This window comes from Xenopus laevis, chromosome 4L (assembly GCF_017654675.1).
Source record: "Xenopus laevis strain J_2021 chromosome 4L, Xenopus_laevis_v10.1, whole genome shotgun sequence".
In the NCBI taxonomy this organism is placed as follows: Eukaryota; Metazoa; Chordata; class Amphibia; order Anura; family Pipidae; genus Xenopus; species Xenopus laevis.
This window is the reverse complement of record NC_054377.1, coordinates 133,974,568-134,000,786: the sequence shown is the minus strand read 5'-3', so window position 1 is coordinate 134,000,786 and position 26,219 is coordinate 133,974,568. Positions and strand designations below refer to the sequence as shown.

At 41.9% G+C, this 26,219-nt stretch overlaps 1 protein-coding gene across 4 annotated transcripts in view; it reads left to right on the top strand.

The window, feature by feature from the left end:
- plxna1.L (plexin A1 L homeolog) overlaps positions 1 to 26,219 on the top strand; it is a 256,200-nt gene that overhangs the window by 131,107 nt on the left and 98,874 nt on the right. For all 4 annotated transcript variants that reach the window (XM_018256516.2, XM_018256518.2, XM_018256517.2 and 1 more), the window contains 1 exon segment: positions 10,732 to 10,872. In XM_018256516.2, coding sequence (XP_018112005.1) covers positions 10,732 to 10,872 — 141 coding nt within the window.

Genomic DNA, 26,219 nt, shown 5'->3' with positions numbered 1-26,219 from the left:
TCCAACCATAATCTTTCCAACCCTTCCTTTGTTTTATCTCAGCATATACAGCCAAATAATCATGGAGAATCCTGGATATTGCAGGGATTGGGAATCCCTTGTGAAAATTGGGTGTTGGGTCTTATTATCTGGAATGCTGTGGACCTTGATTTTCTGGATAAGGGCATGCCGCCATGTCTAAAAGGCTTCATATATCCATATTGGCATGAAACAGAATGAAATTTAGTCATATGACGCGTTTCGTGTCTACCAAGGCCACTTAGTCATATGACTAAGTGTCCTTGGTAGACACGAAACGCATTAGGCCTTGGTTCTTAATTATGGAAAATAAAATGTAAGCCTTTTTAATATTAACCCTTTCACAATCTGAATACTTTGTGGGTCCAGGCTTGTCCCAGCCTCTTTTGAAGTTTTCTGGTGTTTGCTCCTCTTGCTGAAGGTCTGAGGCGTGTGCACCCGGGCTCCCCGTACACAGCAGTAAGCTCAAATAAACGCATCTAAACTTATTATATACTGGTTACACAATTGTATAGTGGGTTAGTTACCACCAAGTTGAAAATTTTATCTTATTACATAGGAAATAGCTGATAACCAGGTCCCTACCAGTAAATTAGTTTGGGGCCCTATCATTTCTGATGGTGGCCCTGGGGAATGGCAATGCTTTCTACATAATGGATTTCCAAATATTTATTCTAGATCACCAAAGACATTTTCTTAAACCCAACACTTTCTTCTCTTGCTCTATTTTCTGACCCTTTCTACATTGGATTATCTCTAACCCCTTGGGTGTGTAAGAAGTATTTACCCAGCAGCCCAAGGTCCCTGTCAGTCACCTTCTTCGCCTTTCTTCCCTGCGAGCTACATTTGAAGATTCCCCAAGTCTTTCTGGATAAGTTTTACGCTCCATAATTGTCTATAATAGAGGATTTTACACTGGGAGATGTGGTAGGGCAGGGGTCCAGTGAAGGGAGAGGGAATTACACAGGGGGGGACAGAAATCCTGGACCAGGTAGGTGGAACAGAGCCGTTCTGCAGACACACAAGCCCCTTTCTCCTGCGCTTTTCTCTTGCCGCACTCGGCCTGTGGAACGGTGAAGGGTTTCTCTGAAAAGGTTGCCGCATGTGTTTGAGGCTGATAAGCCTCTGGCTTTGAAGTGTGGCCGCGCCGAACGCCTGCTCCTGTTGCTGCTGCCAGTCACGGGGAATTAATCACCTCCGCGGAGAGATAAGAGCGCAGAGTTTCGTTAAACGCTAAGGGAGGGGAGAGGAGAAGGAGCGGCGTTCGAGGCACCCAACGTGCACGGATAGCCTCCTCCGATATAAAAATGCATACATTTCCAGCCTGGCTGCTAGTAGTAGTATTATTGCCGTCAATGTGTTGCAGTTTTTATACTGTGGCAGTGCGCCTGAATTTCGTCTTCTGGTTAATTGTCCATTGGACTTCAATTTAAAAAATGGTTTCGGTTTTTTTTTTTTTTTTTTTTAATAATTTGGCTTTTTATTCCGCAGCTATTTTGTTGCTAGGGTGCAATTTATCCTAGCAACCAGGCAGTTGTTTGAATGAGAGATTGGAAGATGAATAGGAGAGGGCCCTGAACAGAAAGCACAGTAATGAAATGCTAACAGTAACAATAAAATTGTAGCCACTCAATAGTCCTTGGCTGCCGGGGTCAGGCCCGGATTTGTGGTAAGGCCACCTAGGCCCGGGCCTAGGGTGGCAGGATTTTAGGGGGACGGCATGCTGCCCAACCACACCCACATTGGTTCAAAAACACTGGGTACAATAATTTTTTTAATTTCCAGTGCGAGAATCCCCATTGCTCCATTCCAGATTATGAAAATTTGCACAAATAAAGGGGAGGGTACAGGGGCGATGAACAGCAGTGGGCCTAGGGGCGCCTGCTATGTAAATCCGGCCCTGGCCAGGGTCAGTGACCCCACTCAGTCACAGTTTAAATGCTATTTAGTAGCTGGGAAATATTGTGTATAGAAAGGCAAGATGTGCCAGGGGAAAAGAAAAACAACCGAATAATACAGTATATGCAGCAAGGCAAATGAGGATCTGGGAGTTGTAGTTCAGTAATAACTGGAAAGCTGCATTATAAATAAAAGGGCAATGCACAGCACAGTTTACCCGCAGCCTAGTTGCTATTTAAGATGCTCCTGCACAACTATGTGGTTCCTGTAGAATCATACTCCTCTCCTACACATCCTTGAGCCATATTTCTTCCCATTTCTTTGGATACTCATTCATAATAACTGCAATTAATCCCTTTCATTTCACTAATCATAATTAAATAGGTATAATTAAAGAGTTTGCAACGCATCCAAAAACGAATAAACAATGAATTATTACTGTACATGCCAACTGTGATGGGGCTGGCAAACCTGAACCATGCTGTGTAGCAATACTGGGGACTGGGGAGCACATGGACATTGTGCCGCTGAGAGAATAGAGTCGGGACCTTTAGGTGCAAGGGGAGCTGAATGAATTCCAGTCTAGCAGGGTCCTGCTTTCATATTGAAACTCAACAGGTAATGCAGCCGGGGGCAAAGGCCTATCTGTAGCAAGTTAATATTATAACCTAATAGCAGCCTATGGGAAGAGACTGTGACTGTGGGATAGCAGGTATAGTAGGGAGAGATGGTGCCTATAGTATCAGTGGATAATAGTCTCTGGGAAGAGACTGTGGCTGTGGGATAGCAGGTATAGTAGAGAGTGATTGTGCCTATAGTAACAGTGGGATAATAGTCTCTGGGAAGGGAGTGTGACTGTGGGATAGCAGGTATAGTAGGGAGAGATGGTGCCTATAGTAACAGTGGATAATAGTCTCTGGGAAGGGAGTGTGACTGCGGGATAGCAGGTATAGTAGGGAGAGATGGTGCCTATAGTAACAGTGGATAATAGTCTCTGGGAAGGGAGTGTGACTGTGGGATAGCAGGTATAGTAGGGAGAGATGGTGTCTATAGTAACAGTGGATAATAGTCTCTGGGAAGGGAGTGTGACTGTGGGATAGCAGGTATAGTAGGGAGAGATGGTGTCTATAGTAACAGTGGGATAATAGTCTCTGGGAAGGGAGTGTGACTGTGGGATAGCAGGTATAGTAGGGAGAGATGGTGCCTATAGTAACAGTGGGATAATAGTCTCTGGGAAGGGAGTGTGACTGTGGGATAGCAGGTATAGTAGGGAGAGATGGTGCCTATAGTAACAGTGGGATAATAGTCTCTGGGAAGGGAGTGTGACTGTGGGATAGTAGGTATAGTAGGGAAAGATGGTGCCTATAGTAACAGTGGATAATAGTCTCTGGGAAGGGAGTGTGACTGTGGGATAGCAGGTATAGTAGGGAGAGATGGTGCCTATAGTAACAGTGGATAATAGTCTCTGGGAAGGGAGTGTGACTGTGGGATAGCAGGTATAGTAGTGTGTATTAACAGTTTTTTGCTGTGGTTTAGCAATCAGCCCCCGCACATTTCCACAGTGCTTTACTGAGATTACACACATCAGTACATGCCCCATAGGAGCTTACAGTCTAAAGTCCCTACCACATTCACACACAATATGGTCAATTAAGTCAAGAAACGGTTAACCTGCCTGTGTGTTTTTGGAGTGTGGGAGGAAACGAGTAACTGGAGGAAACCCATTCTGACAAGGGGAGAACATACAAACTCTTTACAGGTAGTGGCCTGACTGAGATTGAACTCTGGACCCCAGTGCGGCAAGGCAGGAGTGTTACCCACTGAGTCCACTTTCATGCAGGTGGCTGATGAATGTTATATAGGAACTGGCTGGTATGCGTTAATAGACCTGGTGGACACCTTTAAACTTTCAATACATTTATCCATCTGATGTTGCCCAACCTGTGGCCCCTTCTCTGTGGTAAAACTCCCAGAACCTGCTGACTGCTCCAAATACTGAGAGGCCGTAGGTTAAGCTGTCCTACAGGCAATGCGTGTTCTGCACAAGGAGCTGCCACTATAATGGACAGCTCTGAAAAGGCGTCTCCTGAAAAGTCATGGACAGTTTCTCGTGTGAAATTGGTTTAATAAGGGAGGTCTGAAGACTCTGTGTAAGGACCACCGAAATCTCCAGAGCGCCTCTCTTGTTTCCAGTTGGATAGCTCTGCCTTAAACCCCTCCGTTCCATGCTGTAGGTTTGTGCCAAGCGCCATAAACAGCCCGGTGGTGCTCCTTTGTCTGCAGATTATCACCGTCCCGACCCCTATTTACACCACAATACCCCTCTACTCCTTTGATACCTTCTGCTGTGACTGGTGCTTTAGTCTTTAGCTCACTTAGACCCATTAGAAAAGTCTTTATTTCCTATCATTAAAATATGTAATTTGACAGTTCTAGCCAACGGCTTTTGCTGAAGTTTTTTTCTTCATCTGTTTTTCTGTCTTTTGTCCTATTTTTTTCAGAGCATTTCTTCTCATTTGCCGTTCTAGCTCAATTATACAATTACCCTAGAAATTTGAGCTTACAAGTAACAACCGAAAAGGAATATTTTAATAGACACATTTTATTCTGCTATCAGCTGTGCTGATGGTGACTGTAATTAGGAGCACAAACAAATATGTCTCTCTTGGAGGGAGGAAGAGGGGGGAGAGGAGCAGGAGGATCCACTGAAGAGTTTTATGTATTATTAGGAATTCTGGGCTTTTGGAATTGGACAAAAAAGTCCATAGCAAATGTTGCCCCTGCCCTTGCATCACCTTAGGGCAGGGGTACCCAAACTTTTTTTACTCATGAGCCACATTCGAATGTAAAATGAGTTTGGGAACAAAACAAGCATGAAGAAAGTCTCTGGAGATACCAAATAAGGGCTGTGATTGTAGCCCCTATTGGGACTTACAGGAGACTCTGTTTGGCAGTACACCTGTTTTTTATGCAACCAAAACTTGCCTCCGAGCCTGGAATTCAAAAATAAGCACCTGCTTTTAGGCCACTGAGAGCAACATCCAATGGGTTGGTGAGCAACTGGTTGGAGATCAGTGCCTTTCTACTCCTCGTTGGGTATTGCATCAGATTGTTGTGCACCCAATAGTTTTGCGAACTATTATCAGATTTCAGGAGACCTGCGGTTCTTCCAAGGGAAGTGATCCAGGATGTCCCAAAGGTATTATACCAAGGGAAACAATGGACACAAAGGCTAACCCACCAATTTTGGGAGGAGTTTCAGGTGCACTGCCCTGAACCTTCAGCTAAAGGAGCGGATCGAAACCATAATGCAATCAAGCAGGCACTCAAGGACCAATCCTCCACACAGACGTGTAAAAGAAATATGTTGGTTATTCGGTGCTTATGGCAGAGCCTTACGCGTTTTGTATCTCCACAGACAATTAATCATAGCCTTTGGTTGAGTTTCTGTTGAGATAGGAACCGCCTAAGGCTCTGCCATAAGCACTGAATAAACTACATATTTTTTTTACACGTCTGTGTGAAGGATTGGTCCTTAAGTGCCTGCTCGATTGCATTGCGGGTTGTCCCAAAGGTATGTCATGACCTGATAGTAGATCTTCACAGGGTCACAGGCCTTCTCAAGCAAGCTTAGGCCAACATCAGCCGTAGCAGCCCATCATATATTTACTTTCATCATTGCATCTGCTCTAGACCAGTAAAAGCTACATTCTGATTGGCTGCTTTGTTTCATTGGACAGGGTGAAGATGTATCCCCAACTTCCCATGTTTCTTGTGTTTCCATGTCTTCCTGATTGGAGACTTCTTAAAAGGCAGTTTTCCTTCTTTAGTAACAGGGGCCCATTACTTACTAATAAAATGCAGCCCTTCAGCATGATGACTCCACCATTCTGCACCCGAGTGTGGCAGAGTTAGGGTGAGACTTGTCACAGGATATGGCTGTGCCCCAGGTTGTGGGGAATTCAGAAATGCTTGTGTGAGAGATAGAAAGATAAGTTCTGCGTGTAACAAAGGAAATGACCTACTTTTTGTCTTATGACAGTTTCACACAAGGAATGGAATAATGGGCAGGTGCTGTTGGTTTCATGTTTCTCTAGCTTTACAGTATATATATTGTTTTAATCAGTGTGTATAAATTTGCATACCAAACCATTTATACAGGAAAGAATAGATTAAAAACATTTTTTTTTTTCCGTTTGAATTGTGCTGTTATTTCTTGACTGTGCCAAGGAGGCTGCAGATGTTTCTAATGGTTCACCTTATTTCTGAAAAGGTTTAATGGTTCTTTTTCCTTTAATAAAGTATCAAGGCCAAGTTTCTTGTGCAGAAAACATTTGCTTTAACTTGGATACGCAGGAAACCATTTTTCTTGCCTCAATCTCATCCCTCGCCATGTAGACTGTGATTTTAAAACCACTAGGAAGTGCTGTTCCTTTGTTGTCTCTAGTGATTGCCTCTAGTAAGTATACCAGGTTTTACTTCTATTCATGCACACAAGGACAATACAGGAACGTTCTGTGCACACAGTAAGCTCTGCCCTGCTTATTTAAAGGGTATTGTGAATGGAGAAATATATTGCTTAAATAATGTCAATTGATTTGATTGTGCAATCACACTGAAGTTATAAGATGCGTTAGATATGGTTCCTCGCATCCCTTAATGACTATTCATTTGCAGACTAGGCTTTCACCACATTGTATCACTGGGCCAACAGCATCACATTCCCTTGACTTCACTTCATCTGGATAGCTGGAACGCCAGGAAGACTTATTATAATATGATTAGTCATTGATTTGCCGCTTTCAGGTTAATTGTTAGAGACCTAAGCCAAGTGTGTTACTAACACGACAGCGTGCCGCCATAGATTGTATCATATTTATCTCTACATAACGTTACTAATTATATGCAGTGTTGATGTAAACGATGGCGTTAAACACCATCTCTGATCTTTAAAGATTGCGGTCTAACTTTGAGGTCTGAGGCTCAGGTTGATTGATACTCACCCAAGGTCACAGAGAGCTGAGGCAAGGAAGTCACTACTTCCTGTATTTTTTTTCAGCAGTATAAATTCTAGCTTTCTTTCACTTGATCTCACAAGCTATCTTGAGGACCATTTTCCTATTTCTAAAGGTGGCCATACACGGAGAGATCCACTCGTTTGACGATGTTGCCAAACTAGCGGATCTCTCCCCGATATGCCCACCTTGAGGAGGGTCCTAACGGTGGCTTTATGGGCAGTCGGATCGCGAGACCGCATCAACAAACAGATGTGGCCGCGATCCGACGGGATTTTTAGTCCCATCCGATCGAGATCTGGCCGACTTTCGGCCAGATCTCGATCGGGGAAAACCCGTCGGGGGGCTACATACACGGGGCAATAAGTTGCCGACTTGGTCTGTCAGCAGCTTTTATCGGCCCGTGTATGGCCACCTTAAAATATTTGCACACTTGCTATTTTTCATGCCCGTTTTGTTGACAAAAAAACAAGAGAAAATGTTGACCAAGGTTTCCATAGGCTTCTGGAGTAAGTCTGCTCCTCAAATTCTTCCAGTATTGAAATATTTGACAGAGTATTGGTCCTCACCTTTGAGCTTCTAAGATGTTTAGACAAGGAAACTCAAAGAAAATATTTTTTTTCATCTCTTCTTTTTGGTTGAGAACAAGCTAGAGGAGACTTCTTGACTCCTGATGAATCTATCCTTGAGCATTTAGCCCAGGACTCCCTAAGCAGTGTTTTTTTGCCTTTGTCCCATGAATCATACAATGTTTGGTATTTATTTGACCTTCCCTATAACAGGATTCATAGTCATGGGTACAGCAGAAGGGGGACTGATGTTGGATATGGATTTTACCCTACCTTCTGCTGCACCTGGAAAGATTAGATATGTGAATTAAGGGGCATGGGTGTTATTAGAGACAATGAGTCAGTTGAACTATATAGTACTGTACTTTTAGTTCTGTGATGCTCGTTCATTATTTTTGTAAGTCTAAATCACCTTTTGTTTAAGGGATATGACCATTGTTGTATGTGGACCTTGGGCATGTCGCAATATCTGTGTTTCCTTAACTTCGCTATGGGAATTTTCTTTCATTAAGTACCTTTGTTTAGTAAAGCTGCCTAAGAATATTCGTCAGATGATGTTATCGGAGTGCTGGCGGGGAATCAAAGCCGTGGCTCTAATTAAACGAGGCCTGTGATTTGTTGTGTGTTGGCATATATTTCCATCCTAATGAGCACACCCAGGGGAGTCTCTGCTCCCTGCTCTAGAATGCTTTCCAGCGCACCCTGGGCAACAGTGCAAGAGAAGATTTTGAGCAGGGGGAGACTCTTGGCCCCTGAGGTCCCCCCTGTGTTCCACCTTCTAAAGTGACAGTTCATCAAAGCTTCCCCAGCATCAAGGGCTGAATTAACCTCTTTTGTGCAAGTTGGTAAAGAGCTCACTGTTAAGCGGCCTCATGGGCCAACTCCTACTGTATTGTGCCCAGGCCTGCTGGTGCTGGCCAGAGAAAGACTTCATTAAAGTAGAATTCATCTGAAGAGGGGATTAGACAATGTTTCATAGTTGGTTTTCGGGTAGGACAGCCTCACAGAAGCCCCTTGGACGCAAACAAAAACCCATAACATTGTTTAAAGGAGAAGCAAAGTAATTTTCCACTTGGGGGTGCCAAAAGTGCCACAAATGATGGTATTTACTTACTTGAAACCCCGGGCCGATGCTCCTATCAGCAGAAAATTGCACCGACCCGGGGTCCTTGAAGTGAGTTCCATGGAATGATCCTCTTCCTGCTTCTTCTTGCGGGTGCACATGCGCAGTAGAGTGAAAAGCTGAAGTTTAACGGAAAACCGGTTATTTCGTTCTACTGCACATACGTCTGCCCTGTGAAATTTGAAGAACGAAAAAGCAGGAAGAGGATCGCTTTGTGGTGCTCGCCTGATAGGAGCACCGGCCCTGAGTGTCAGATAAGTAAATACTTATCTGATAGAATTACTTTCCGTCTCCTTTAATATGTCTATTCATCAGGGACCTTTCCATCCTCTCACCCATCTCAATGGGTCACACACCCGGATATGAGGTGCACCTTATTTAAAGTGCTTTTTCTCATCAATTATCTTCTTCGTTAACGCTTTTTCGAATCTGGGTAATTTAAAAGTGAGTTTATACAATGAAGCTGCCAGACAATGAGTCACTAACATAATGAATAAAGGCTGCAAAGTCATATACACTGTAAACAAACCCTTTGCCTTATGATCGACACAGCACATCTGAATGTGTTATACACTGTAATAATGCCAGGCTCCATGGCACTGATGCTTTATTATATTCTCGCTTGGCACCTTTTCGTATTGCTGTTTTTATATAGGAAGTAGGTTCTTTCAAAGGCAGTGATTGGGTAAGGTGGTGTAACCTGTCAGGGGTATATTCTGTTCTCTCTCACTGTCTCTTATGTCCAACTCTTTTTCTGCACAATGACAGCATTTTCATGGATTTGTGTGTTAGTTTCTCCCACAATCTGTCGTCTCATGTACTTAGCTGGATTTTTCATATCTTCTCTCGCATGTTAGCCAGCTCTTGGTGCAGACCACGTGCCCACCCTTTACTACATGTTCCTTGTCTCCGTGGTTGCCTTAGCAACCTTGCCCATCCTCTAGCGGATTCAAGAGCGCAATGTCAGTCTGACACGCCGTACGGGGGCTGATTACTCTGGCTGCTCGGTATCAATTGGGGACTTCGCAGTGCAGTGTTAATATTTGTTTTCTCTTTAGGATGTTTAATCACCATGCTCTGTTCATGCTGACTTAGTCTCTCTGCTCATACTATGTCTCTGGTACCCACTTCATTAATGTCAACCTGCTTTGGTCCCTTGTTCCCTTTATTCTGCTGAACCCACTGAGCACCAAAGGGGCCTGCGCTGTATTAATAAGAAATAGGCTACTGCACCTTTTCAACTTGGGGGGTTATTGCTAAATGGGGATGGGGGTACACCAGCAATATAAATATCTCTTCTCCGTAGATCTTTATATCTAAGAAGGTCGATTTTTAATGTCGGTACTAATTTAAACCACCCCATTTCTGAGTTGGTTTCTTCTGGGTACTCATTGGCTCCTAATAATATTGACCAGAGTGTGTGTGTGAATGAGATAGGGACCTTAGATTGTAAGCTCCACTGGGGCAGTTGCTGGTGTGGAAAAAAAGTATAAAATCAGTGCTGCAGAATGTGTTGGCCATGTATAGATAACTGGTAGTAGTAATAATAATATCCAACCTGTCTTCCTCCACTTGCTGCCAAGGTCTGACTCTCAGGAGCCTTTGTCATGGGACTGCTGGGAAGATGGAGTTTTAAACTATAAAGTCATTGTCCAACGGGGAGATTTTGTTGCCCATGATATATTGGCGCTACTGTTGGTGGCCAATTTTGAGAAAATCCTTCTCCATTGGCAATTGCTGTGGATAAAAACTACACGCTGAGAAATTGCCTTGCGAGGCAACTTTGGGTGGCTTCGGAAAAACAAAGATGCATAGGTTTTACCAGCAGTGATGCGGAGAAGCATCTTCAGGAGATTTGGTGCCCACAGTAGTGCCAATTTATTGCCAGCAGCAAAATCTCCCCATCGGACATTGCCCTAAAGCCTCTTTTGATCATTTGACTGAACCTGTCAAGTTCCTCTCCCTTATCTGTTGTCACCTGCAGTGCCATGATAGATATTTTGGAAGACCATACATTTGTAGGAGGCTCCATAGAAAAGCTATAATGTTTATATCATGTATTGCCTCAGTAAATCGCCTGTTCTCATTCTGACTTTTTCCCTTGCAGATCCTGGTGGACCTGTCTGCCTCCTCCTCTCACTTGGTGCAACAGTACGAGAATGTAGTGGTCCATGAGGGCAATGCTATCCTGAGGGACTTGGTACTGAGCCCCGACCGGCAGTATATCTACGCTATGACAGAAAAGCAGGTAAGCACAAAATGTCCTGTATATGTGAAGCCCAGGGTTGTGCTGTAATGGGGGTTACATCTGAGCCAGCATTTGGTTGCTGGAGTGCTGCTGAGAATTGTAGTTTGACGATATATGGCGGGTCAAACGTTGTCTCCTTAAATGGAAGGCATAGCTTATTGCCTGAATAAGGCATTCCTACTCACATTTTACCTCTCTAATTCTTCGTATAAGCTGCCATATTTCCCATTGGTTTCAATAAACAAAATCGACATATTTTTGTTATCTTCTAATACAGTTTATCATAAAGACGTTAACGTTCGGGCGCAAAGTATTTTGTAGGAAAAAATATAGAAATAATTATACGGCAGCCCATTATGGTGCCTGCTTTCCTATATACTGTCCTTTATCTACCCTGCCCAAGATCAGGCACACCGAGGCATCTACCAGATTGACTGTATGAAGACCTTTGGTGTGTTGCCCAGAATGTCTGATGTTTTCCTGACACAGGATTGCTAATCAGACAGGCCGACCTTTGACTTCCCAGTGTGCTGCGCTAGGGTTCCGGCTGTTGCTAAGGGAGCCTGTCAAAGAGGTTTCTATGCGAAATGCGCTCACAATGGTCATCCTATTGCTTTTCTGCTGCGTCTTGCAATTGTCATGCTAATGAAGTTGGTTCTGTGTTGTTCGCCAGGTGAATAAGAAGTAGTTTTCACTTCAAGATGTCTTGACTAAAGGATAAAAATCCACTTGGGAGTTAAGCAGACGGTATAATCTGTGCTCGGGAAGGGAATGTTCTCTGGCTTTTTGCTCTAATGCAGGCGCTTTACAAATAACAGTCCGTTGATACTTCATGTTGACCCATTTCTGCCCTCCTATAATATCTCTTTACTCATTTGCTGCCTTTGGCCCGGCCTAAGTGATTATTATGTTTTGTTTTTATCTTTTCACTTCAATATACTTATTTATTATAGGAATGCACCGAATCCAGGATTCAGTTCGGGATTTAGCCTTTTTCAGCAGGATTCGAATTCATCTTAATCCTTGTGCTTGATGAACCAAATCCGAATCCTAATTTGCATATGTAAATTAAGGTTGGGAAGGGAAATCATGTGTCTTTTCATCACAAAACAAGGAAGTAAAAAATGTTTTTCCACTTTTTCCTTTCCTGCCAATTAGGATTCGGTTTGGCATTCGACAGAATCTTTCACAAAGGATTCTGGGATTTGTCCAAATCCCAAATAGTGGATTCGGTGCATTCCTAATTTATTAAAAATGTTTTCCTTTTTAAACCAACAGAGGAATGGGGGAAGGAATCTCCTGGGGGACACTTTCTCACCACCTACAATATACAGTATAATGCTGCACGTTATCTATAGCCCATAATAACCATAAGAAGAAAATGATTGATTTTAATGGATAATTGTGGTCTTTCAGGTTATTTGAAGCATTGCCAACTGTCGTCACTGAGACTTGCAGCATTTCCATTACAATCACATTCCTTGGGGATCTGTTACTGATTGAATTACCTGTTTATCATCCGGTTTTTAATATAAGTTGAAGATAAACCCTACTTCTATTATTCTATTTCTTATCTATTTAATGTAAAGGGTAAATATATGCAAGAGTCTGTGCTTTTTATAAATGTTCTACAGACCTTTCCTGGGTGGTCTTCCTACTATTTCTGCAGGGTGGCCACTTATCTTGTGTTATATCTTATCTATTTCTCTACAAATGGCATTAGTGGTAGCCATACCTTATGTAGTGGTCCTTTAAGGCTGAAAAATGGCCCAAGGCCTTTGATTTCAACCTTTCCAAATCCTTTTGTAAATTGCTATGGATTAATTTAAAGCAATTGTTTCCAATCTGTGGAGCTGCCCCCTGGGAGCATGGTGGAGAATTTGGGGGCTCAGCCTCAGAGTAAAGTTGGGAGAAATTTGGGGTGCTATATAGAACCCTGCGCAGGTCCATTTTCTTATAGCTATACCCGCTACTCGGGTCCCACAACCCACCATTTTCCCCCACTGATCCGCTACCCAACCTGCAGTAGGCCAACTTACCATCTGACCTGGCGATGCGTGAAACCAGAAGCTACACCACTTAGGACCGGACGTGACATCACTCGGCACCAAATCCGCACAAAAATAGAGAGAAACTACCACATCTACAGGGGAGGGTGGTGGGAGACTGCCCACATGGATAGGGATTCAGGAACTTTTTGCTGAAACCCCACCACTTTGCGGGTATTCCGCGGGTGCCCGACCCATGCAAGACGCTAGAGCTAGATATTAGTGGAAAATCTTTTGAATGACTGATATTCTCCTAGATGGAGAGCTCCTGTGACAAGGGATCTAAAATCTAAAATATGGCATTTCTAGCCATATTCATTTTTAAAGGTACTTAATTATAGTTTGGCAGATTTGGAAGTTCTAAAGTGTGTCTGCAACTTAAGGTTATGGAACTCCTCAATGATTTTTTGTATTTATATTTTGCAATGCAAATGTAATTAGTGTATGTATATAAAGGTGCTTTCATTTCTTCCCAGTTGGGAGTCTGTCTTTAGAGTAGTGAGGTGTGACGATTGTTTGTGTGATCAGAACTTCATGCAAGTTTGGAAAGGTCTCCCAAATAGGGACCATGTATTATGGTTGGTGGGAGGGTTGGTGGTGGTTCTTGACTTCAATATTTTGCCTTGATGGGGCTTGATTGATTGGAGGGATCGCAGTATAGATTTCTAGGCCTGTACTAGAGTGTGGCGGCCTTTTTCGCTCTGTTCCGTCTGTGCACATAGATCCTTCATCCCTTTCTCGTGCCCGGAAGGAGCAAACGTTAGGTGTGACTGCAGGGAAACCATTTCACACCTGATGTGAATCCCCACCCGTGGGTTATGATCTTCTGCTCTAAAGAGCACGGGGACATTATAGAAACAGTCACCGCAGAGGGGCCTGTAATGCTTTGTGATCAGGTGTCTCAATCATATTCCATAGACGGTGCCAAAAATAAAGCATTCCGAACCACCCAGATGAGAATAAATAGCTACCTTGTTGACCTTGTATGTTTTCAGCCTGGGTATAGTACTGTTACAAACGTCTAAACAGCCGGCATAATTATTCTATAGTTCTTATCCCATTTTATCTTGTTACAGCCCCAGATGGACTCTGCCATGTCTTTGGTGACAAAGACCCTGTGTTAATAAAGTGAAATATTTTTCAGGGGTTTCAGATATTACTGTAGAGGAGAAAGTAATTAAATGCACAGTTGTAAGCGAGCTGGAAGGCCTGTGATGGAATGAAGAATTTTAATCAAATATAGAGGAGCAATTAATAAAGTGCTTGTAACCCTCCCTGCTTTTGCAGCAGTGCTGTTGGGTGTCTTGTAGTATCACATACAGAGGCAGGTGTGGGGGGGTACTGGATATGCTTTCATCTTGCAGGGTTCCCTGTGGAATCAGAAAATAGGATTGCCTGCTGGAAGTGGTATTGATCCACGTGTACGGATTACTTTAACTCTCTCCTTTTTGCTACATAGTGCATTGTAAGCTCTGAGTAGAGCATCTCATGGACGCGACTTGGGGGTTCGAGCTCCATAAAATGAAATGCTGTCTGTAATAAGCAAATTCAATAATCTAAGCAGCCAATGGGGATATAAACACAATTATAAAATATACAGGCATTTGCATGTATGCAGTTGAAGCTCTTCTTATTGGGCTGCTACTTTATCGCTGGCATTTTAGAAAAGCCCTTGCATCCATTATTGAGCTTACTCGAACAAACACAGGGTCTTAAGCTGGATACCCACTGGGGCTATTGCCACGTGATCCAATCATTTCTTCGCTCATAGACTAGACAGTGTGCGCTATTCGGTTTCAATCTACAGACCATAATGCATCTTTTCAATGAAATGCACAATTTCTAACTAGCCGAGTGCAGTCAATTTAGTTCTCTAATTCCCCTATGAATGGCTTTATGGTACACATGCCGTGGTTGCCTTTTTATGGTCTGACAGTGGACCCAAATGAAAATCAGATTTTGATTTCTGGCTGGTAAGAAATATGATCAAGCTATGAACAGTCAACCTATATGCAGGGACTTGCTGGGGCCCCTGTGGTATAGTCTTATGGCCACTTCCAAATCACCAGCCCTGTATTGTGTAGCCCAGAATACATGTGACAAAATGATTCACTGAGTCTGTCACTTTGGAGCTTATATAAATATTAAAAAAAAAAAAAAGATATGTATGATAGATTGTCCCATGGGGTCGGCCAAGGACTGTGAACTCATGAGAAAAGCTCCTGTGGGTTTCCAAATAACCTCTGTGATTGCCTGTGGACCTTTAACATGCAGGAGGCTCTGTTGGAAAGTAACCTTGTCTCTCTATGCCTCCAAAATGTTACCTCCAAGCCAGGAATTTAAAAATGAGCACCTGCCTTGAGGCTCATGGGAGCAAAAACAAAGGGAGTTGATGAGGAACATGTCGCTCAAGAACCTCTGGTTGGGAACCACTGAGCTAACCCAATCAAATCCCATATGCTTGTATTCAGCAATTGCCACTAGATCGGTCATAAACAACCGGAAAATGAATGTCTGAAAAATAACCCACCTTGTATGTAAAAGAATGGAAAGTTGGGGTGTACGGACAGATAGTTGTGTAATGCCTTCTAATACAACAATAGCTTTAACTGTCTGAATATAGATGAGTTACAAAGAGATGTTCTCACTGAGCCCTAGAATATTACCTTTGTGTGACCAGATCGATGAAAACATAGACAAAGGATCATACAAATCTTTTTAATGTGCCATTGAAATCATCATGGGGAGTTTCCCTATCTTAAACCATGTCTTGTAATCCCCCTTTGGCACACACAGTGTTGATTGGGAATAACCTTTATGTCCTTCCCGTCAGACACGATTTGGGTTAAGTCTTATGGCACAATCAGTATAATGAGTAGTGTAAGCGTTTCCACAAATATTTCTGGACATGAATACCTTGCAGCGTTTCCCATCTCATCCTTGTTTATGTGAATTGAAAAAAAAAAGAGAGAAAAATCCTCCAGCCAGTGAATCGATCTTAATCTCGCAAATAAACTCCTCTGAAATTCCTTATCTTCCTCGGAGAGCTGCTTGGAAGGTGACCAAGTCTGTTGGATTGTGATGGAGAGTTCTTGGAAGGAGACCAGCAGTGAACCTGATTGTATTGGTAGTGCAGGCATTGCTGACATTGCTCTCATTCCTTCCTCCTGTCCGTCATATTTCTGTGTTGGGTACAGTCATCATCCATTCCTTCAATGATCATCGGTTTGTCAGCCAAAGTAAAACGTTGTGCTGACAGTATCCATGTCCATCCATCTTGTCCTCCTTATTCTAGTTGTAAACAGGCTCTTATGCCTAGCTGTAGCAAGAGCAGTGGTGGAAATCCTGAGTGTTTAGGGCCCCTCTGCCTGCAAAATAAACAAACAGAAATACTTACTGACTAACTGACTCTTAATTCCCTGATAATTTGCACAGAAGATTCGTTTTTTAGGGTTTTTTTGAGTTCAGGGCCCCTGCTTTTGGCAAAGTCACCATTGTAGTATCAGTCACTCATCTATTTTCAGCCTTGTCCAAGGCCGTAAGTAAGCATCCACCCAGATGTTCCCTTGTTTGTCCTTCAGGCTTTCACTTGACTTGAATTGATTTTCCAGCCCCACACTTTGGGAGCCTATCAAGATTTTTGATGCTCTAGGTCAATATTACACAATTTCCAATATTTGGGTGACGATTATTATAAAACATTGATGGTCTATGTAAAACTTGGGCCTGGTATAAAAATATATTGGAGAGCCATAACCAGCCTGTAGGCCTCTAGTAGGACAACCTCCATCTTAACAATGTCAGGTGTTTTCTCTTACTCTGTAATTGAGTTTTTTTTTTTTAGTATTCTCTCACCAAGTTCTTGCTTGTTTTTTTATATAGACAACACCCAGACCTCAACAATTTTGGAACATATTTGCTAAAATCACAGAGTTGAGAGTTTTTCTAATAAAAGTGACTCAGAGAAAGACATATACAGTGGTGTGAAAAACTATTTGCCCCCTTCCTGATTTCTTATTCTTTTGCATGTTTGTCACACAAAATGTTTCTGATCATCAAACACATTTAACTATTAGTCAAAGATAACACAAGTAAACACAAAATGCAGTTTTTAATGCAGTTTTTAAATGAGGGTTTTTATTATTTAGGGATAAAAGAAATCCAAACCTGTGTGAAAAAGTAATTGCCCCCTGAACCTAATAACTGGTTGGGCCACCCTTAGCAGCAATAACTGCAATCAAGCGTTTGCGATAACTTGCAACGAGTCTTTTACAGCGCTCTGGAGGAATTTTGGCCCACTCATCTTTGCAGAATTGTTGTAATTCAGCTTTATTTGAGGGTTTTCTAGCATGAACCGCCTTTTTAAGGTCATGCCACAACATCTCAATAGGATTCAGGTCAGGACTTTGACTAGGCCACTCCAAAGTCTACATTTTGTTTTCCTTCAGCCATTCAGAGGTGGATTTGCTGGTGTGTTTTGGGTCATTGTCCTGCTGCAGCACCCAAGATCGCTTCAGCTTGAGCTGACGAACAGATGGCCGGACATTCTCCTTCAGGATTTTTTGGTAGACAGTAGAATTCATGGTTCCATCTATCACAGCAAGTCTTCCAGGTCCTGAAGCAGCAAAACAACCCCAGACCATCACACTACCACCACCATATTTTACTGTTGGTATGATGTTCTTTTTCTGAAATGCTGTGTTACTTTTACGCCAGATGTAACGGGACGCGCACCTTCCAAAAAGTTCAACTTTTGTCTCGTCGGTCCACAAGGTATTTTCCCAAAAGTCTTGGCAATCATTGAGATGTTTTTTAGCAAAATTGAGACGAGCCTTAATGTTATTTTTGCTTAAAAGTGGTTTGCGCCTTGGAAATCTGCCAAGCAGGCCGTTTTTGCCCAGTCTCTTTCTTATGGTGGAGTCGTGAACACTGACCTTAATTGAGGCAAGTGAGGCCTGCAGTTCTTTAGATGTTGTCCTGGGGTCTTTTGTGGCCTCTCGGATGAGTTGTCTCTGCGCTCTTGGGGTAATTTTGGTCGGCCGGCCACTCCTGGGAAGGTTCACCACTGTTCCATGTTTTTGCCATTTGTGGATAATGGCTCTCACTGTGGTTCGCTGGAGTCCCAAAGCTTTAGAAATGGCTTTAAAACCTTTGAACTTGAACTCAGGTGTGATAAACCACAGTTAAGTTATTTTTAACAAGGGGGGCAATCACTTTTTCACACAGGCCCATGTAGATTTGGAGTTTTTTTTTCTCCCTTAATAACGGAAACCTTCATTTAAAAACTGCATTTTGTGTTCAATTATGTTATCTTTGACTAATAGTTAACGGTTTTTGATGAGCAGAAACATTTAAGTGTGACAAACATGCAAAAGAATAAGAAATCAGGAAGGGGGCAAATAGTTTTTCACACCACTGTAGATATGCATGAAGCCTTCCCCAAAAGATAGTCTGGCCCCACAGTGCGAGTAAGCCAAAAGCGACTGCTATTAAAGTTAGTAGTAGCTTTATCTTGGCGAAGATTATTATAAAACAATGATGAAGGAGGTCCTGGAAAGCCTTAAACAGCCTGCAGGCCTCTGGTAGGACAACCTGATCTTAATACAATGTCAGGTGTTCCCTCTCACTCTGTAATTGAGTTTTTCTCTGTATTCTCTCACCATGTTCTTACTTGTTTTTTTATAGACAACACCCAGGCCTCAACAATTTTGGAACATATTTGCCAATATCAATTTTTTCAAAATAAAAGTGACTTAGATATATTATTTTAACTCCTCCACAGAGAAAGACCTATAGATATTCATGGAGTACTTCTAAGCCTTCCTCAAAAGTAAGGTTCTCCCCACAGTGCAAGTAAGCTATTGCTATTAAATATAGACTAAGCACTATGCAATTGCAGTAACCATGGCCATTATTCATATGCTATTTGATAGGAACACTATGACCTGTTTTGTAGTTTCATACATGGTGCACCAGCCTAGCAGAAAAATAGCCAGAAAATTCTTCTTCTTTCTTCTCATAGTTGATGCCTATATGATAATTGGATGATTGTCTTTTTGCTCAAACATTCTGGGTGAAGGCCACATTATTCTATGCCTCTAATTAATGTGTATGGTATTTGTAAAGTTGTTTTTAGTGTGGGATGTGCTGCTTTTAATGTGCTTGTCCTGGGATTCTTTGGAATAATTATGGATGTTAAGGTCATTAAAAGACCTTTTAGATAAAAGCAAGGCTTCACTTTGAAAGGCTTTTTTTTTTACTGAAGCAAAAAAGTGATAATGTTACTGTATTTCTCTCTGAAGGTAAGGCTGCCCTCGTAAATTAACCTAGTCCTACTATTCTCTTAGAAGCCATTAATGCTCGGATGCCTTCATCAGTGCCCAAAGGGCTCATTCACCTCTTGAGCACATAACTTTGGGCATGATAACCTCGTTTGTTTTTGGAGCTTCTTTGCCGTTTAATGACTAGGTCACGGCACAGCAGGAGCTTTATTGTACAAAGAGAAGCATTCACTGCCTCCGTTCCAGTCCTTTCTGTATCAGTAATCTGGGAAACAATAGAACGTCCAGGTGATGTCCCAGGGACTGGCGACAGGTGGCTCAGGAAGGTGTCCTTCAGATGATAGATTATCTAACCTAGTTTGTGGACCACTGATGCATTGAAGTTGCTGTATCTAGTAATGTTTGGAGTCCAGCTGCGTGTTCTATTTCCGTGTATCTCATGCTTCGTTAAATAGTCCTTCTAATGCCCTGGTAATCTGTTGTCCTTTTTATAGAACATCTTTAATTTCTGCAAAGTAGAGACGCAATGATATTTCTGGCTTTAACCTTCCACAACAAGCTTAGAATTCTCATCTATTTCATTGGTGCTAGTGGCCAAATTCAAGGATAGCTTTCCAGGCAATTTTTTCCTCCCCAACGAATTAGTTGAGCTGTACGTTTCTAATTAAGGAGCTTTCCTTGGTGTATTGTTTGGTCACAAGGCAAAACTCTTAACTCATCGCAGTGCAGCAGATCTTTGTGTCAAAGTGTGTGGAGTACGCCTGTCCTTAATTCTAATAGATGCCCGGAGGACTGGGTGATTTCAGCCAATAACTTTCAAAGAGCCAGCTAACAAGTTCACAACTAATGCCATGTGGAATTTAATTACCTGCTAGCCTGCAGGCCAATATTAATACGTTTCATAAATACCATTAACTTTCGGATCTCTCATGAAAGCATCTGGTGTTCAACCTTTTACTCCCTGGAATTTAGGAAAGTGAAAACAGATTCTGGGAGGACAAAGGATACAATGTGTTTCTCTGCATGGCTTCTATGAAAGGATTAAATGTAAATCTATAAGGTCACATTTACATCTATTGCAGCCTTAAGAACACATTAATTCAATTATATGGTCGGTTTTGATCCGCATATTGGGCAGTCCCTTCCAAAAGTTGTTATCCACGCTTCTACAATTCACATTACTACTATACCTGCAGTGCCTCAGTCACAGCCCCTACCCAGAGACTATTATCCCACTGTTACTATAGACACCATCTCTCCCTACTATACCTGCTATCCCACAGTCACACTCCCTTCCCAGAGACTATTATCCCACTGTTACTATAGGCACCATCTCTCCCTACTATACCTCTATCCCGGAGTCACACTCCCTTCCCAGAGACTATTATCCCACTGTTACTATAGACACCATCTCTCCCTACTATACCTGTTATCCCACAGTCACACTCCCTTCCCAGAGACTATTATCCCCACTGTTACTATAGACACCATCTCTCCCTACTATACCTGCTATCCCACAGTCACACTCCCTTCCCAGAGACTATTATCCCACTGTTACTATAGGCACCATCTCTCCCTATTATGCAGCTACATCAGACAGAGCATATGCGAGATCTATAAAGAAACCAAAATATTCTTCTCCCAACAATTGGCAAAGTTCAGTGTTTTACTGTAATATGTGATCTATCGCTCTCTCTTATTGCAGAAGCAGAGATGTAAATCACACGTAGTGTTCCTCCTGCTGAAGGACAGAGTTCTTATTCATCTTTATTATGCAAGTCTCTTATGATATGACTGGAGCATTTGGAAAATGTTTGGGGATTTTGTGGGTTAACCCATCGTTCCTTTTTTGGTTTCTGTTCCTGTTACGCTGCAGTTTTTTTTTTTTATTTACTTTCAGAATTCTGATTATTCACATGTCTGGCCTCTTAAATGAGATTTCCCCCTTTCTACGGTGCAAGTGAAGACATCCCATGCTGAAAGTGCTCCAAGGAGTCTGGGCAACCACATATAGAATAATATAGAATAAGAATAATACATCGTATTTCTTTGAATGCAAGTGAAGATAATCTTTCTTGATGTTTGTTGGTCACATCTAATAACTAAACGGTGTGTTAAGGTGGTTGTAAACCCAAATATTAAAGCAAGCATTGTGAAATTAAATTTAAGTCTAAAGAAGTTTCCCCAATATAGCTGGTATCACATCTGCACTTAATTTAAAGTGATCTAATTAAGAGTAAAATCTCTGTCCTTTGCTATTCCCTGCACTGCTGGTTCTTATTACATGTACCATTCAAATGATTTTGCAAAAGTCAGTGTCCCTCCAGCCAAGCCTCTGGTTGCCACATGCAATCTTTGAGGTGTCACTGCCAGCCCCGTTTTGTTCTATTTAGTTATAGTAGATGTGCCTGCAGCTGGAATGGTAAGCACCCCTCCTGTTGATCAGAGCATGATGGGAAAATCTGTACGTAACACAGAGCATCTTTTCCGAAATTTGCTAGTTTCCATGCAAATGTAATCAGCGTGTGTTACTGATCAGGCGGCTGAGTGCGGAGCAGAACTCAAATGTTTGAAATTCTTTCGACTAAGTATCTCCGTTGCCTCATTCTGTCGGTTGCTGGATGAGACCTATTTCTAGCTATATAAACCAGTCCGGGAGATTTGTTTGCTGATTTTAAGCCAGAGAAAAAGGCAATTTGTCAGAGCAAAGTATTTGCAAACTATCAAAGCCGAGTTAGAATGCCATTGGCAGCCCTCCAGCCTTTGTTCTCTGGAAGCTATAACAGCTGGCTGAGAATCATGGGAGTTGATCCACAAAGACTGTTTCATATCTTGTCATAAAGCAAATGTGCTCCCTCTTAGTGACTTCAGATTTGACGGATCCCTCCTAGACTGTCATTTTAGGCTTCATAAACACTAAATGTGCCTGTTGGATGTCACTTGGAATGCTGCAAGCATCTTCTTATCTACTCACACAGTGTAAACAGACCCATCAGATTCTCATAGAAAACAATGATGCCTTTATATCAGTGAACTTTTCTCAGTTGAGATTAGGCTATACACATGTGCTGTCAAAATTCTCCCATTTATTGGGTCAACTATAATCAATTGGCATCGTACAAAATAATTTGTGGCACTCTTGGAAGGTTCAGGTGCATTAAATCCCCGTAGAAGGGCTTCATTTTTACAACCCTGAGCTAAACTTTTTTTTTCTAGTTTTCCGATTGGCTTGTCCATTGAATCTATAAATTTTTTTTGTAAAGCTTATATAAGGTTATTACTGGGTCAGCTTGCAGTTTTACACTAAGCATCCCTGTTCTGATGTAAAAGGTCATGGTCCAACGTAGAGGGGCTGCGGTGTGCTTTTATCAAACATTTCTGCTGGTATTACTGTTGACGCAAACTTTAATTATTGAGATATGTTTGCCTTGCCATAAATTTAAAAAAAAACTTTTTTTTTTTTTTTTTCGGCCACTGGACCTTGAACAGTAGGAAGATCTGTGAAGTGGTAGTAGTGTTGGTGGTTTGTCCATTGGTGAGATGGTAGATGTCCACACTGTAGACCACCGGGTGCTGTACTTTATATATTCAAGCCCCAACAAAGTTACCGTTATGGGTAAACATTGGTTTATCCGTCATTCAGACACAGTTCCAAGGATATGTCTTTACCCCTAATTTCACCCTAGCTGACATTCAACTTGGACTTTCAGGTGCATCTAGAAGACAAATGGGCTTTCAAATAGTACCCTCATTGGCATTTAGCCAGTGTTTTAAGCCTTGCAGTTTGGAAACCAGTGCTGTAGACCACACAACAAATGAATTCATGTAATTCCTTGGTAGATTTCACTCTTGGCCACCTAAAATCAGACCATGTTGGTCCCCAACCACTTGGATGTTGCTCCTAATGGCCTCAGAAAAGGTGCTTATTTTTGAATTCCAGGCTTGGAGGCAAGTTTTGGTTGTATAAAAACCAGGTGTACTGACCATGGCCGGATTTACACAGTGGCACCCCTAGATCCACTGCAGGTTGTCACCCCTGTCCCCTCCCCTTTATTCCTGCAAATTTTCATCATCTGGACTGGAGAAATGGGGATCGGTGCACAAGAAATTTAAGAAACGATTGTATCTTTAGCCAGTATTTTTGAACCAATGTGGGTGTGGTTGGGCAGCATGCCACCCTCCTAAAATCCTGCCACCCTAGGCCCGGGCCTAGGTGGCCTTTCCACAAATCCGGGCCTGGTACTGACAAACAGAGCCTCCTGTAGGCTGCCAGTCCACATACCAATAATCAGTCACAACCATTATTTGGCACCACCCAGGAACATTTTTCATGCTTGTGTTGCTCCCCAACTCTTTTTACATCTGACTGTTGCTCACGGGCGTAAAAGGTGACTTCAAGAGTATTCCTTAGTCTTGAAGTCACATGTGAGTGGCACAGATACTGATGTCCTTGTTACTATGCCTTATGTGGGTTTTAGAAAGCAAACCGCTCTTATATATATAGTGGTAAACCATATACTTATATAATTGTGAGACTGGTTCTGGTGTATATTTTTTTCATTTCTCGTTTGCATTGACACATTTTACAGTCTTGATGTAAATTTAGACTCTTGGCCATGACTGTGGGGTGATTGTTGGGTTTCACTTTGGAATTAACTTCGGGAGTCAATATTTTCTGGTTTTATTGGATAGGACCCCTTAAGCTGGTCATAGACGCAAAGATCTGATCATACGAATCCTCTATTCGTACGATTTTTTATCTGTGAGTGGAGAGTCCCAACATTTTTTATCCCATGGAGATCAGTCGTTTGGACGATCGGACAGGTTAAAAGATTTCTGTCGGCTGCTGATAATATATCTTCATGTATTGCCGAACGGACCATTTTCAGTGGGAGACTGTCACCATCTTTGTCGGACATAACTATCGTACGACAGGGGCAGAACATCGGCTGATCTGTTCTTTTCTACTTTATTTGATCTGAATGGTTAGTGGCAGGTCGGGACATGGGGAAGTCCGATCATTCGAGGATTCGAACAATCAGATCTTTGCGTCTATGGGCAGCTTTAGTCATGGGAGAACTGTGTTTAATTATTTCTTGTTTAGTTACGTGGGGTTCAAGTTCAGCAGCAGTTTATTACTCTGTGATTTACCATTTGTTGTTTTTCATGCTGCTGTTTATTGTGACACCATTCTGCATCTTGTTCTGTAGTGAAGAATAAAGGATAAATAGTTATTTTTTCGATACATTAGATATGAATATTTATATATATATATATATTTTTTCACTCTCTCTGGCAGAAAGACGATTGCAGGGGTGAATATCTGCTTACACTGCTGGCCGTTAGTTAACAGGGGCAATGACTCGGGGTACAAGAGAGAATCACGCACACATTACAGATCTGGCGTTGAGCCATGTTACTTGCTGTCCTTTGTTTTATAACAGGACATAGGCTTTTCCACCTCTGCTGGGTCAATAACCCACTGTATAATGTCGGCAAAGCAAAAACAATGAAATAAGTAACCCTGGGACTTAGGACAGATGCTAATTTTATTTTGTTATTGGAAATGATCAGTAAAGGGGATGTTCACCTTTGAGTTCATTTTAGTATGATATAGTGAGCAATATTCCGAGCCAATTTGCATTTGCTTTTACTTTTTTATTATTTGTAGTTTGAGATGTTTAGCTTTTTATTCAGCTGCTCTCCAGCTTGCAATTTCAGCAGTTTGGTTGCAAGGGTCCAATTTACCCTAGCAACCATGCATTGGTTTGAATGAGAAACTTGAATATGAATAGGAGAGGCCTGAATAGAAAGATGAATAATAAAATGTAGCCATAACAATACATGGGCCAGGGGTCGGTGACTCCTATTTGAAAGCTGGAAATAGAAAATAAAAAATAAATAATGAAAACCAATTGAAAAGTTGCTGAAAATTGGCCACACTATAACTTACTAAAACTTAATTTAAAGGTGAACCATTTAAGTTACTGAATCGGAGGTAGTCAAGTGAATTGTAGCATTGTGTTAGCCAAAAGGATGTGGATTGTACTGTCCCTTGGCTGCAAGAATCGTGGTACTGCCCTAAAGGTATCCCGATATCCAGAAAGCTCTGAATTATGGAATGGCTGTCTCCCATAGACTCCATTCTATCCAAATAATCCAAATTTTTAAAAATGATTTCCTTTTTCTCCGTAATAATAAAACAGTAACTTGTACTTGATCCCAACTAAGATATAATTAATCCTTATTGGAAGCAAAACCAGCCTATTGGGTTTATTTAATGTTTAAATGAATTTCTAGTAGACATAAGGCATGAAGACCCAAATTACGGAAAGATCCATTATCCGGAAAACCCCAGGTCCCAAGCATTCTGGATAACAGGTCCTATACCTGTAATACTCAAACCATGTAATCTTGGTCTCCACCGTTTTGCAATGCAATTTCAGGAGAGTGCTCGTTGATAGATCAGTCTGATTCTGACCCACATATTGGCTGCCCAGCTCAGCTGCAGGCAAATCGATGGGAGCAGGCTTAGGCTGACATCATTGTGTCATGACCGTGTCCTTATTAAATTGCGGCTTGAAACACAGTAGCCATAACCTCTTTCTGTCTGGTTTGTGGTCTGATTTCCTGTCATTGTTAGATTACACTCAATCTGATCTTTATTCTAAACCACTCTCTCCTGGTTACATCAGTCTGTTCCGTGACACGGTTGTGCTCATATGGCTGTATCAATATTTCAGTCTGTATAGTTTATATATGGTTTATTGTTGGAATTAAGGGAATGAAGTCATTAGGGACATTTTGGGACAAAAAGATTTGGGAGGCATGTGGAGCGCTGCAAAAACTTTTGACCACACCTGTTTTTGTGGCCACACCCCCTAATTACCTTTTTTTTTTTATGTAAGCATGAACACATTTCTGTGGTTTTTATGTGTTATTACAGTTGTGCTAATGAAGGTCAATCGCCATTTAAGCTGCAAGTCACAGTTTCCCCAAAAGACCTGCTTATCTTAAA